Genomic DNA, 12936 nt, shown 5'->3' on the forward strand with positions numbered 1-12936 from the left:
CCCTTCAATGCTACGAATAGAGTTGCAACTTTATCTTCAGCATTCCAGTTGTTCACTGCTGCGGTCTTCTCAAACTGTAGCTTAAAGACCTGGAAAGGAACAGAACCGTCAAAGGATGGTGTTTTTACCTTCGGATTGCTCGCTGGAACAGCTGGGCGATTTAGTTGTAACTGTTGCATAAGACCTTTCAATGCTCGCTTACCAAGGAAGTCGGTTCTATGTACCGGAGCGATTTTTCCCGACCAAGGACTGTCATTTCAGTGTGACCCCATTTAATTTGTTGCGTCCTTCCCATAAATTGTCATCCTCCCAGCAGCTCCTTGCAGCGGGACTGCTCCATATTCTCTTGCTCCGGGAAGGTGTCGAACCCAATCCGGGTCCGTCTCTGACCCCGGTCCTGAGAAATGGTTTTGCTGCATCTGCCGGAAAATAATCTTTTTAGGACGGTCATACTCTGTTCAGTGTGTCTCGTGTAAGGGATGGTTGCATCGGACAGGTTTTTCTGGGCTTGATCCCAAAACCCGACATCCACGTAACTTTTATAAATCTTTTGTGGCTCCTTGCTGTTCACGCCCAAGGGCGTCCCGTAGTCTACGCCTTAGCGCCCCCCACTACCTTCCAGCAGCTCCGCCGCTCAGCACACCACAAGAAGTACCCGCTGCTGCTCGCGCCCCACGGCGCCAACAACTCAAACGGCTGCCGAGCATCAGCTCCTGCCTTGGGCGGTGCCACTTTCCTAGATGTTCTGGTCTCCGCGACGGCAACCCCCCGACGGGTTTCATTGCGTCATGTTGCCAGGTCGCTAACCCAATTACACCGGGTACCCCAATGCTTACCCAAGGACGTCCAGTCCCAGGGCTACAACAGCAGTTGCGTCCTAGCCTTTCACAACCCAGGCGTACTCACCCATCTCTTACTCCTAGAGTGACGACGTCTTCCCCGTTGCACTTCAGAATTCTGCAGTTAAATTGTAATGGGATAACTGGGAAGATCACGGAGATAGTCGATTTCATGAAGCGGCACAACATTCGCATTGCTGCGATTCAAGATACTAAACTCACAGCAGGATCTGCACTACAAACCTGTTCTGGGTATAATGTCCACAGAAAAGATCGCATGAGCGGGAATGGAGGCGGCCTCGCGTTTATCATACACCACTCTGTGCAATATCATATATTTGATCCTGGCATCGACCGCAGGGACAATGTCTTAGAACGTCAAGGCCTATCTGTCCGGTCAGCCGATGCAAACCTAGAAATCATCAACATCTACATCCCTCCTGCCACCTGTTGCCCCAGTGGATACCGCCCTAATATTAGCGCCTTACTCACTGGCAAAAATGGCATTATCTTAGGCAACTTTAATGCCCATCACGATCTATGGCATTCAAACTTGCGGGCGGACAGTAGGGGTGAGATGTTGGCGGATCAAATAGAAGAAACGACGTTCTGCACAATAAACGGAGATGCCCCCACACGTATGGTAGGAAGCTGTCACAGTTCGCCGGATATATGTATCGTGGGCGCGGGACTCATAAACTGCGTCAACTGGCAGCCGATGGTAACATTGGCATCCGACCACCTGCCTATATACTTATTTCGCTCGAGCGTACTGCCGACTTCATTGTCGCAGAAAAACGCCCTTTCATAAACTTTAAAAAAGGAAAGTGGGACGAATACAAATCCTTTACAGACAACCGCTTTGCTGCCCTCCCAATCCCGACTGATGCTCACCAAGGGGAGTGTGCTTTCCGCAAGGTCATTGAATCCGCCTCGGCTCGCTTCATTCCCGCCGGTAAAATTCCCGAAATTCGGCCTCACTTTTCGACGGAGGCCGCAAATTTAGCGAGAGAACGAGACCTTATAAGACAGCTCGATCCCGGCGACCCCCAAATAAGTGATATAAACCAACGCATCAGATTGCTTGTGGATGAACACAAGCGGGCGAAATGGGAGGAGTACCTAAGCGGTTGTAACCTCTCTGCCGGTATAGGTAAACTTTGGTCCACCGTAAAGTCCCTATCGAATCCGTCTAAGCACAATGACAAAATTTCCATCGCCTTTGGCGATAAAGTGCTGTCGGATGCGAAAAAATGCGCGAGCGCTTTCTGCCGACAATATATAATGCATTCTACGGCCGACAAAGATAGACGGAGGGCCAACAGACACGCACATAAGCATAAATTCAGCGCGTCTCCGATTACCATCACCACCAAAGAGGTTGAGGATGCCATCGGTCATGCTAAACCATCCAAAGCAGTGGGCCCAGACGGCATAGCCATGCCGATGCTTAAAAGCCTAGGGAAAGAGGGTTTCAAATATTTAGCGCATGTCTTGAACTTGTCTCTTTCCACCTTTGTCATTCCCGAAAAATGGAAAATGACCAAGGTGGTCCCGCTACTAAAGCCTGGGAAACCAGCTAACATAGGAGAGTCATTTCGCCCCATATCTCTCCTATCGCCAGTAGCCAAGACGCTTGAAGCCATTTTGCTCCCCTACTTCAAATCAAATTTGCAGCTAGCCTGTCATCAGCATGGCTTTAGAAAATTCCATAGCACCACCACCGCGCTAAATGCCATTAGCACACAGATAAATTGTGGTTTAAATCAGAAGCCCCACCATAGAACAGTACTCGTAGCGCTAGACCTATGAAATGCTTTTGATACGGTCAACGATGGCACGTTACTGCAAGACTTGGAATGGTCTACCCTTTCCCCATGTCTTAAAAGGTGGACCGCAAATTATCTGGGTGGTCGGCAGGCATCGGTGCAATTCAGAAACGAACCATCAAAGCCAAGAAGAATTAAACAAGCGGTGCCACAGGGTGGTGCCCTATCCCCACTTTTGTTTAATTTTTACATATCAAAACTACCTTCGCCACCGGAAGGAGTCACTATCGTTTTTTACGCCGATGACTGCACAATAATGGCCACAGGCTAGGGCCCAAAGATCGATGAGCTTTGCAACAGAATAAAGGCTACCTCCCTGATCTCTCCAGTTTTTTCGCCTCGCGAAACCTGGCATTATCACCGACTAAATCATCCGCGACCTTATTTACAGCTTGGACGTCCCAAATGTCGACCATTGTGAACATCCACGTCGATGGCACTACGCTACCGACTGTCCTACCTACACCCCAAAATCTTGGGTGTGACGTTTGATCAGGATCTACATTTTGGTGAGCATGCAGCCGCGATTGTACCGAAAATCGAGAGCCGTAATAAAATCCTCAAATCTCTTGCTGGCAGTACTTGGGGAAAAGATAAAGAAACGCTCATCACTACTTACAAAGCAATTGGCCAGCCGATTGCATGCTACGCGTCCCCTATATGGTCGCCAAGCCTTAAAACTACTTACTGGAAGAAGCTACAGGCCTGCCAAAATACTGCTCTCAGAATCACAACGGGCTGTCTTCTTATGTCCCCAGAGCACCATCTACATAATGAGGCGGGAATACTCCCCATCAGGGAGAGAAATGAGATGCTAACCAAACAGTTCCTGTTGAATACCCAGAAACCTGGGCATCCCAACAGGTATCTGATTGATGAGCCAACACCGCCTAGGGGCTTAAGGAGTAATCTCCGTAAGCATTATGAGAAAATACGGCACCTGAGAACACAGCCGTATGAAGCCAAAAAACACAAGCAGGTCCTCAGTGAACTCCACAAACAGGCGTCGAACCTTTATGCCGGGAATTGCCCGCTGAATCCAGTATTAAAGAACAGTACCCAAAACTTGCGGAAGAGGAACGCACACTCCCCAGGGAAACATGAGTCACTCTAGCTCAACTTCGATCTGGATACTGTAACAGGTTAAACTCTTACCTATCCAGAATCAACCCCGACATACAACATGTATGCCCCGCTTGCAATGTATCCCCACATGACACCAACCATCTCTTTAATTGTAATGTGGAACCAACGCCTCTAACACCCCTCTCAATATGGTCCACCTCTGTTGAAACAGCAAGTTTCCTTGGACTCCCGTTAGATGATATTGATGACAATTTGTGATCGGCTGCACCTATTGGATGGGGCGAAGCACTGCTACAACAACAACCTTTCAACGCTGCTATCTCGGCATAAATTTTGTCCTCGAGTTGTAAAATTTTTGCATCCTGCTCTTCCAGTTTCGCAAAGAGCTGCGATGATATCTGTTCCGAAATTTGTGTCGACATTCCAGATATACGTGCCTCTTGCGCTTCCAGTTGAGATGACATATATGTCTTCTGTTCTTCCAATTGAGATGAAATTTGCGACGCCATTTCTGAAATGCGTGCCTCCTGTGACTCCAGCTGAGATGCCATTGTCGATGTTTGTGCAGATATTGTGCTCGTCACTGTCGGCGGTGTTTCGTTTTTTGTAGCGGCAGCCTGTGGGTCAATGCAACATTGCAAAAGTCTGAACACCGCTGTATCTGTGCGTTAACAGCAAAGGAGTTACTCTTATGTGTGTTAGTAGCGTGAGTTAGATGTATGAATATTAGAGTGACCACAAAACATATGGGATTTGCAAAAGTATTGAATTTTTTCGCTCCCCGCGCATTTTTTGATAGCTTGAAAATAGAAAATAAGATCTGCATAAAAATCTGACCACCTGTAGTGGGAAATAGCCACGCGCATTTGACCTAAAGTTCAAAAATTGACCTAAAAATTATGCATGGCTTTAGAGACCAATATCTCTTTAAACAATGATTTTTGGAGAAATAATGTACTAATCATTTTTATACAAAATGAAACTGGGAACATATTCTCCATATGATATTTATACCTACCGTTATCTTTTCAGGACATATTGAGTCCTTAAAGTGAAATTTAAATTTTTTTGTTTGTTAAAAAGGCAAAAATAGATATTTAAAAAATAGAGAATTGCATAAGCTATACATCATTTAATAGGTTATTTAAAGTAGTTTTACACATCATAAATTTTTTTAATTTACATGCACTATTATAGTCAAGAAAATGATTTAAAATAAGCAAGCCGCATTTTTTCAAACTTTTTTTTTACCAAACTGAAAATATCGTAGTAGGCTTTGCAATTAAAAAAAAAATGTGGTATAGTTTCATTCTTAAGGTACGTACTCACCTAGCATCGCGGCATGTAACAGCAGCATACCAGCACTTCAATTGGAGCTTGCGCTTTGGTTGAACAGAAGTTAGGCAGGCAACTGATATACCTACCATGTAGACTTCATATAATGGAGCTTTTGTCAGGAGCAGCATTTAAAGTAACAGTGGAGAAAACAAGTTCTGGACCGAAAATTTCGTTATTCGAAAAATTTCGAAGAACATGGCCGCAAATACAGCAAGATGACTTTGAGTATGGTACTGAAGACGCAGATGACGCTAAGTTTTCCCCGAAAGATATACGAGAAAATATAAAAGACTTCACGCATGATCAAATTACAAATAAGATAGATAATACCAGGCATGATTATATCGAAATGCTGAAATTATGTGCGCTATTTATTGGGGAAAACATTCCGAACTACAGAATCTCCCAACCCGGAGCCGTCAGCCATGCCAGATGGATGGCAAAAATCATATATTGTTTAAAAATATTTTTATTTAGAAAACAATTTCCCACGCCTTGTAAGTAAAAGTATTACTGTCTATGTATTAAATTAAATCCATGAATGCATTTTTAAACATACATTTCAGCAAAAGTTTTGGAAAATATTCGCCGATACAACATATTCGTGGTCCGTATATATATGAGATATTGGTTTCTATGCCAGGTGGCTCCAAAGGCACCTGCATATGATTTAAGATTACTAAAAGATTTGGATGATTATAAAAACGTTGATTCCGAAATAGCCGATGCAGTTCAAAACAAATTGCTCCATCATTTGTGGTATTTAAACGATGCTAATGTTGCTTTAGCTTTTTTTGATAACGCGGTAAGTATTGATAGAAAAGAAAAATGATTTTGAATTTGAAAAAAATTGGGTATCCCGATAGTCCAAAGCGTGTAAATCTTAATGTTGAAACAATAATGGCCTTCGAACTTTGCGATTTTGTAAATAGTAATTCTTACTTTTTTAAAAACTGATCCATATAGCTGGGAGAATAATGAAAACTATAGTTTAGCTAAAGATATTGTTTCAAAACTTTTAGTAGTAAATGATATCGCAGATCGGTGAGTGGCACTCATTTCTCGTTTTAATGCAGTACTAACCCATCAAGAACAACAAAAACAGTTCATATTGCATTCAATGGAGCAGCACTACAAAAATTTGCCCTCTAATAATTTGTCGAAAACAAAGTTCATAGAGTATTTGAAACAAAATAATAGTAAATAAAAGGAAGATATTAAAAAAAAAAGGGCAGAGTGCTGAACTCTAAGGTTCGAGGAACTGGTTAAAATATTAGAACAGTCAATATAAATATATAAATGCGGTCGCTTCTTAAAAGCTCGGCGGATACCCTTTTTTATTTTTGTATCAATACATATTTTTATTCACTTAGTAAAGCCTACTACAGTTTGTGAAAAAAAGAGTACTACTTTTTGTAAAATTCGACACCGTTTTTTCTTTGTAATAATGCATGTAAATCAAAAAAAAATTATGATGTGTAAAGATACTAAAAAAAAACTAATTAAATGAAGTATAGTTTATCGTTGTTGTTTTTTTGTTTAATGCACATTAATTTGCCCTATCTCAACATTTTCATAGCCTGCTAAGAATGAAACTATACCACATTTTTTTTTTTTTAATTGCAAAGCCTACTACGATATTTTCAGTTTGGTAAAAAAAAAGGTTGAAAAAATGCGGCTTGCTTATTTTAAATCATTTTCTTGACTATAATAGTGCATGTAAATTAAAAAAAATTTATGGTGTGTAAAACTACTTAAGGACTCAATATGTCCTGAAAGGATAACGGTAGGTATAAATATCATATAAAGAATATGTTCCCAGTTTCATTTTGTATAAAAATGATTATTACATTATTTCTCCGAAAATCATTGTTTAAAGAGATATTGATCTCTAAAGCCATGCATAATTTTTAGGTAAATTTTTGAACTTTAGGTCAAATGCGCGTGGCTATTTACCACTACAGGTGGTCAGATTTTTATGCAGATCTTATTTTCTATTGTCAAGCTATCAGGAAATGCGCGGGGAGCAAAAAAAAATCAGCACTTTTGCATTTGTGGTCACTCTAATGAATATGTATCTGTTAGTGTGGGTGAAATTAGTATCGTGAAAGTTATGTCTGTCGTTTCCCGCCAAAATAGGGTTGTATGTATTGGTGTCTTTCGTTCTTGAGTGAAAGTGGTGAAAAGGAAAGGCTTTTGATTTATGGGGTTCAACAGCCAAACGAGCCAGCATCTAGTCTCACAGAAAAGTTTGGTTTTAAAGAGTGCGGAAGTGATTGGCGTTCGTTGTCTTATCGATGTTAAAATGAAATTTAAATTAAATACAATTAACTACCTAAAATAAATAAAATTTAATAAATCGAATAAAATAAAATACAAAGATAAAATTAAGTAATGATATCAAATAAAATACAGAAAGTTGAAAATAAAATAAAATTAAATTAAAATAGATTAACTAAAATTATAAAATAAAATAAAATAAAATTACATAAATAAAGCCAGACATTTAAGTAAAATGTAATATCTAGCATTAAATATATATATAAAAACAAGTAAACGAATAAGATTACACAATTACATACATAAAATGAATAGAATTATGATAACAAAAAAAAAAGGTTCACATACACAGTATGGCAGATATGCGCCTAATGCAACCTCGCCCCTATATTTCTGTTTTTTTTTACTGGCTAGGAGGCCACGGAATTGGCCTGGCTCAAAAATCTATCGCCATCCGATATCACAACCTTCGCACACAAAGGGGTAGCACATAAGCCCAGTATCGGTGCAGGCGTGAGGCGTGTCTTCATGCACACTTGGCCAGTACCAAAGCAAAAAAAAAAAAAAAAAGTAAGGACGGGACTGTCTTCGCCTTCATACCTTTCATGAATGGGGCTGAACAATAACGTTATCCCGTTCGGATGTATAATATAAGAAATATATAGTGAACAGATGTACATACCTAAACGATTTTTAAGATAAATATGAAATAAAAAATGACAAAAAACCCCTTATCTGAACGATCGGTTCTATGGGATAGGTAGATACTATATACATATAGCTCCGATCAAAGTGATTTTTTCAGGAAATCTTTTATGATATATTAGAATAAATATCACCAAGTTTAACGTTTATACTTTCTAAATTGCGGCAGGAATGACCAAAATCGTCTTATCTGAACGATCGGTTGTATGGGAGATATATGTTATAGTGGTCCGATCCTACCGGATCCGACAAATGTCTAATATAATACAAAAATACATCCTTGTGCCAAATTTCATTGAGATATCTCAAAACTTGAGGGACTAGTGTGCGTTCAAACAGACAGATGGACATGGCTATATCAACTCAGTTCGTCGCCCTGATCAATTCGGTATTCTTAATGGTGAGTCTATCTTCTATATTTCTCAACGTTACAAACATCGGACCAAAGTTAATATACCATTTCATGTTCATGAAAGGTATAAAAAGGGAGCGAGGATCGAAAAGGAGGACAAGCCGCTGCTGCCATAATTCAGAAAATTTGTGTTGTTAATAATAATAACATATTTTGTTAATTTTATTAATAACCGTCAGTCCCGAGAAGAGTAGCCGTTCCACTTGCAAAGTCCAGATTCACTTCTTTTTTTTTATTTCCGAAATTTTTTTTGATCCTGTCTGAACGCCCTAGTAATAATTTTGCCTTAACACTTTTTTTGCTTTTGGAGCCTTAATTTAACTTTGTATGATTTTGTTTTAAATTGTTAAATCTAAATTACGTTTCCACCTCGAAAATAAGCATTTTTTTTTTGACTCGTTGTTAAAAATTAGTTTGCGATACTTTTTTGGGTTTTTTTGAACATTGTAAATATCTATCACTCATTTTGTTGTAAGTCTTTCGCTATATAGCCCTATCTGTAGTTCACTCTCAGCTTTACTTTCCGTATTTGCATATTTCTGGGATTTGCCGGCTCACGGCATTTGTTTTAATTTGAAACATCTGTACATCACTTTTTATTTTATTTGTTTTTTTACCATAAGATTTATTATTAGTAATGGGATCATTTAGTTTGTAGCAACAGCAAAAGCAAAGAACTTTGATTCGGATCGCGACCGCGTGCTCTTGAGAAAGTTCTAGATATTATTGTAATAGGCCTACCATTTTGGGATAATACAGCTCCTAAGGCAACTGAAGAGGGATCTGTTGTAATTTCAAATGACTTTGAATAATCGGGATGCTGGAGTAGTACATCTTCAGAAGTCAAAATTGATTTTAATTTTTCAAAAGATTTTCTTGCTTCATCATCCAAAGAGTTTTTTACATATTTAGATTGTTTTATATGATTATTATCACCTCTCAAATATTTAGTTAGGGGTTTAGCTATATGAGCATTATCTTTTATGAATCGTCGATAATAACCCGAAAGACCTAAAAATGACCGTAAAGATCTAAGTGACTTAGGTTCTTCATAATTTGTTAAAGTTGATTAGTGGTTTAATATTTCCCAATGAATACTGTTGTTTGTTGATATATATGCATTATTGCAATCTTATTGCTTTCTCCAAATTTATATATATATATCTGTTACTTTATAACAGTTTTACCGAAAATTATGTATTAGCAAAATTGTTTCTTTGATTACCATTTATTTGTTCACAAAATACTTTTTATTTACCTTGAAATTGCTTCCACAGAATTTTATGACACTGAATCTTTTTATTTATTTATCCAGAAAATTCTTTTATTTGGTTTCACTTGAATAAGCTTAGCACAACATGTATATATGTATGTATGTATGTATGTATGTATGTATTTTTATTTGATTTCATTCACTTAATTGCATATTTCTTATGCAATTGTTCTTAAACAAGCTTCTAAATTTTAGTCTTTAATCCACTATAAGGGTTTTTTTTATTTTCGTTAGTAAGTTTTAAATTATAATCCTTTTCGGATATATACATATTTAGTTTTTCAAGATCTATTTTCAAATTGATCAGGATTTTTATTTTTTCAATTTTTTATATATTATCCTTTTATAAGGATTGGTCCACTTATCACTATTAATATACGGTATCCTATTATAAGGATATTTTTCAGCAAATGTATCCTGTTATAAGGATATTATTTTTTTGTCGTTGGGCGCCAAAGAAAAATATTAAAATTTTTCTATATATAAATATTATTTATTTAACAATGAATTCACAGACTGAAAACTGAAAAAACTGAAAACTGAAAACTCAAAATATCTTTTTATACATTTTTCTATTAAAATTTTTCAACAAATGCTATCTTTGGTTATTCCAAAAATTATTTAAGTATTTTTTTAGAATATATTACAAAGTATTTATTTGAAATAATTAATTTATATTTATTAAACTAAACATTGCTTAACTTATGTAAGTAAATTATGTCAACATTCAACTCCATTAATGATATGGTGCAACAAAATACAAAAATAAAAGAAAATTTCAAAATGGGCTCCTGCCTTGGGCGGTGCCACTTTCCTAGATGTTCTGGTCTCCACGACGGCAACCCCCCGACGGGTTTCATTGCCCCATGTTGCCAGGTCGCAAACCACAATCTACCGGGTACCCCAATGCTTGCTCAAGGACGCCCAGTCCCAGGGCCACAACAGCAGTTGCGTCCTGGCCTTCCTCAACCCAGGCGTAGTCACCCGTCACTTACTCCCAGAGTGGCGACGTCTCCCCCTATGCACTTCAGAATTCTGCAGTTAAACTGTAATGGACTAACTGGGAAGATCACGGAGATAGTCGATTTCATGAAGCGGCACAACATCCGCTTTGCTGCGATTTAAGAGACTGAACTCACAGCAAGATCTGCACTGCAAACCTGTTCTGGGTATTACCTATCCAGAATCAACCCCGACATACAAAATGTATGCCCCGCTTGCAATGTGTCCACACATGACACCAACCATCTCTTTAATTGTAATGTGGAACCAACGCCCCTAAGACCCCTTTCATTATGGTGAACAGTTTCCTTGGTCTCCCGTTAGAGGATATTGATGACAATTTGTTAGCTGTTAGGTGGGGCCAAGCACTGCTACAACAACAACAACAGGAGGTAAACACTTTAAAAGTAATGTAGCAAGACCAAAGTTAGGGGAAGAACAAGGTCTCCCGGCCTGCTAGTATATATGTATAAACAAGTTGTACTTACATATCAATGATTTTATGATCCGAAGTCACTCCAGAGACTTCTGCTGAATATATTAAATCAAAGTCTTGAATGTTTGAGCGGAATATACCAAAAGTAGTAATATTGTCATCCACAGGCACATCGGTGAGGGGATCCAAATGAGGATCATCTAAATTATTTATAAAAATATGAGCTGAGCTATTATCTGTTAATGGCATGACTTCACTGAAAATAAAAATGCTTTTGCTAAATGTAGTACAAGTTATCCCTCTTACCAAAATGAATGTTATGAAAATTTAAAACTTATTAATATAGAATAATAATTGCTAACCACTAAAGCAAACTTGTTCGAATTTCCCATGATAGGAGTCATTTTTTGTGCAACTTAACCATTGCACAGGATCAACCAGATGCAGGATGCCACAGTATCTTGTGGCATAAACCGTTGTGTCGTTGTACTGCGATCCACGCAACCGATATGGTATTAACATAAGACGCGCCAATACTCCACGTTGGCAGAGTACTAGCTTAGGCTTCGTATGTGTCTTAGAACCTGCCTCCTCTGTCTTTGAAACATTTGCTTTCGTTGAACTAGCGCTATATGGCCGGAGGATATTCTCGTTGGCTTCCAGTATAAATTTGAACACCTTATTCAATTGTTGACTCGGAGTATTTTGTTTCCGAAATATGTATGTCTCGAAGCCTTTGTTTAAATCAATAGGGTATGACTTCGGAATTTTAAAATATTTAAGACGCACAGCATCGATGATTTCATCAGTTTTAGTGAGTTGATAAATCGCACATAGTTTCGGTCTTTTTAAGTAAAATGCCGGCTTATTGGTTTCATCCGTTAATTCATGATAAGATAATTTGGAAATAATTTTGAAGCCATCCCTTTTATTTTTAGCCATTTTTCATTGAAAAAAGCAAGACGACGAAAAAAAATTACCAATTTTTTATTCTCGGACCTACTGGTAAAAAACCAACAAAACAAAACACAATTGTTTAAAGAACTCAACAGATGGAAATCATCCAATACCACACAACCCAACAAACAACGGCACAAAAATTCACAAATTCTTATTTGCAGACAGATTTTTTTCAAATTCTCCTAAAACACTAACCATTATTTTGTGGCAACTCGCTGGAAATAAAAAAAATTAATGCTGAATGTTTTCTATGAGGGACATTTTTAAATTGCCTCCCATTTATCCATGCGGTGTAGGCACTTTATGCAAACGTGATTTTTGGAAAGAGAATTAAATAATTAATTAAATACAGTCGGAAAAATAAAATAAACACAAATACCCCATGAAAATGTATAGAAGACATCTATAAACATCTCGGGCAATAAAAAAGTTGCGGCTACCTCAGTGTTTACATCGAGTAAATGCCTAATAAATAACGAAAGGCGGCTCTTATTATATCTATCCTCTTTGGTACAGGTTTACAAGTATGATATGTACATGGTTCAATTATGTACAGGTTGGCTCATCTCATCAGCTGATTTTATTTATGTCATTGCATGGTCGAACGGATTGTCAAAAGGAGATGGCAAACTCAAAATGAAACCAACCCATTGGCAACATTTTACTTACACATACAAAAACTGCTAAGTTTTATGTTTCGATTCCATACCATTCGCACCAACACCAATACACAGATTTTGACAATTTGAACAGACATATTTTATTGCTTTACAGAT

The 12936-nt window shown here is 38.1% G+C and overlaps 1 protein-coding gene across 4 annotated transcripts in view; it reads right to left on the reverse strand.

The window, feature by feature from the left end:
- The window catches only part of LOC137237739 (decapping and exoribonuclease protein Rai1-like), a 30420-nt gene extending 17752 nt beyond the window's left edge, over window positions 1–12668 (reverse strand). For 2 of the 4 annotated variants that reach the window (XM_067761847.1, XM_067761846.1), the window contains exons 1-2: window positions 11563–12254; window positions 11253–11400 (exon numbers count right to left, since the gene is read on the reverse strand). In XM_067761847.1, the coding sequence (XP_067617948.1) occupies window positions 11253–11400; window positions 11563–12142 (728 nt within the window). In that variant the 5' untranslated portion in view covers window positions 12143–12254. Of the gene's footprint in view, window positions 1–11252; window positions 11401–11562; window positions 12256–12355; window positions 12460–12539 lie in introns of those variants that run through there. The other 2 variants (XM_067761849.1, XM_067761848.1) reach the window with 2 other exon arrangements.
- Between the last annotated feature and the right edge of the window lie 268 nt (window positions 12669–12936).

The sequence above is a fragment of the Eurosta solidaginis genome, chromosome 1, assembly GCF_040869045.1.
Source record: "Eurosta solidaginis isolate ZX-2024a chromosome 1, ASM4086904v1, whole genome shotgun sequence".
NCBI classification, from domain to species: Eukaryota; Metazoa; Arthropoda; class Insecta; order Diptera; family Tephritidae; genus Eurosta; species Eurosta solidaginis.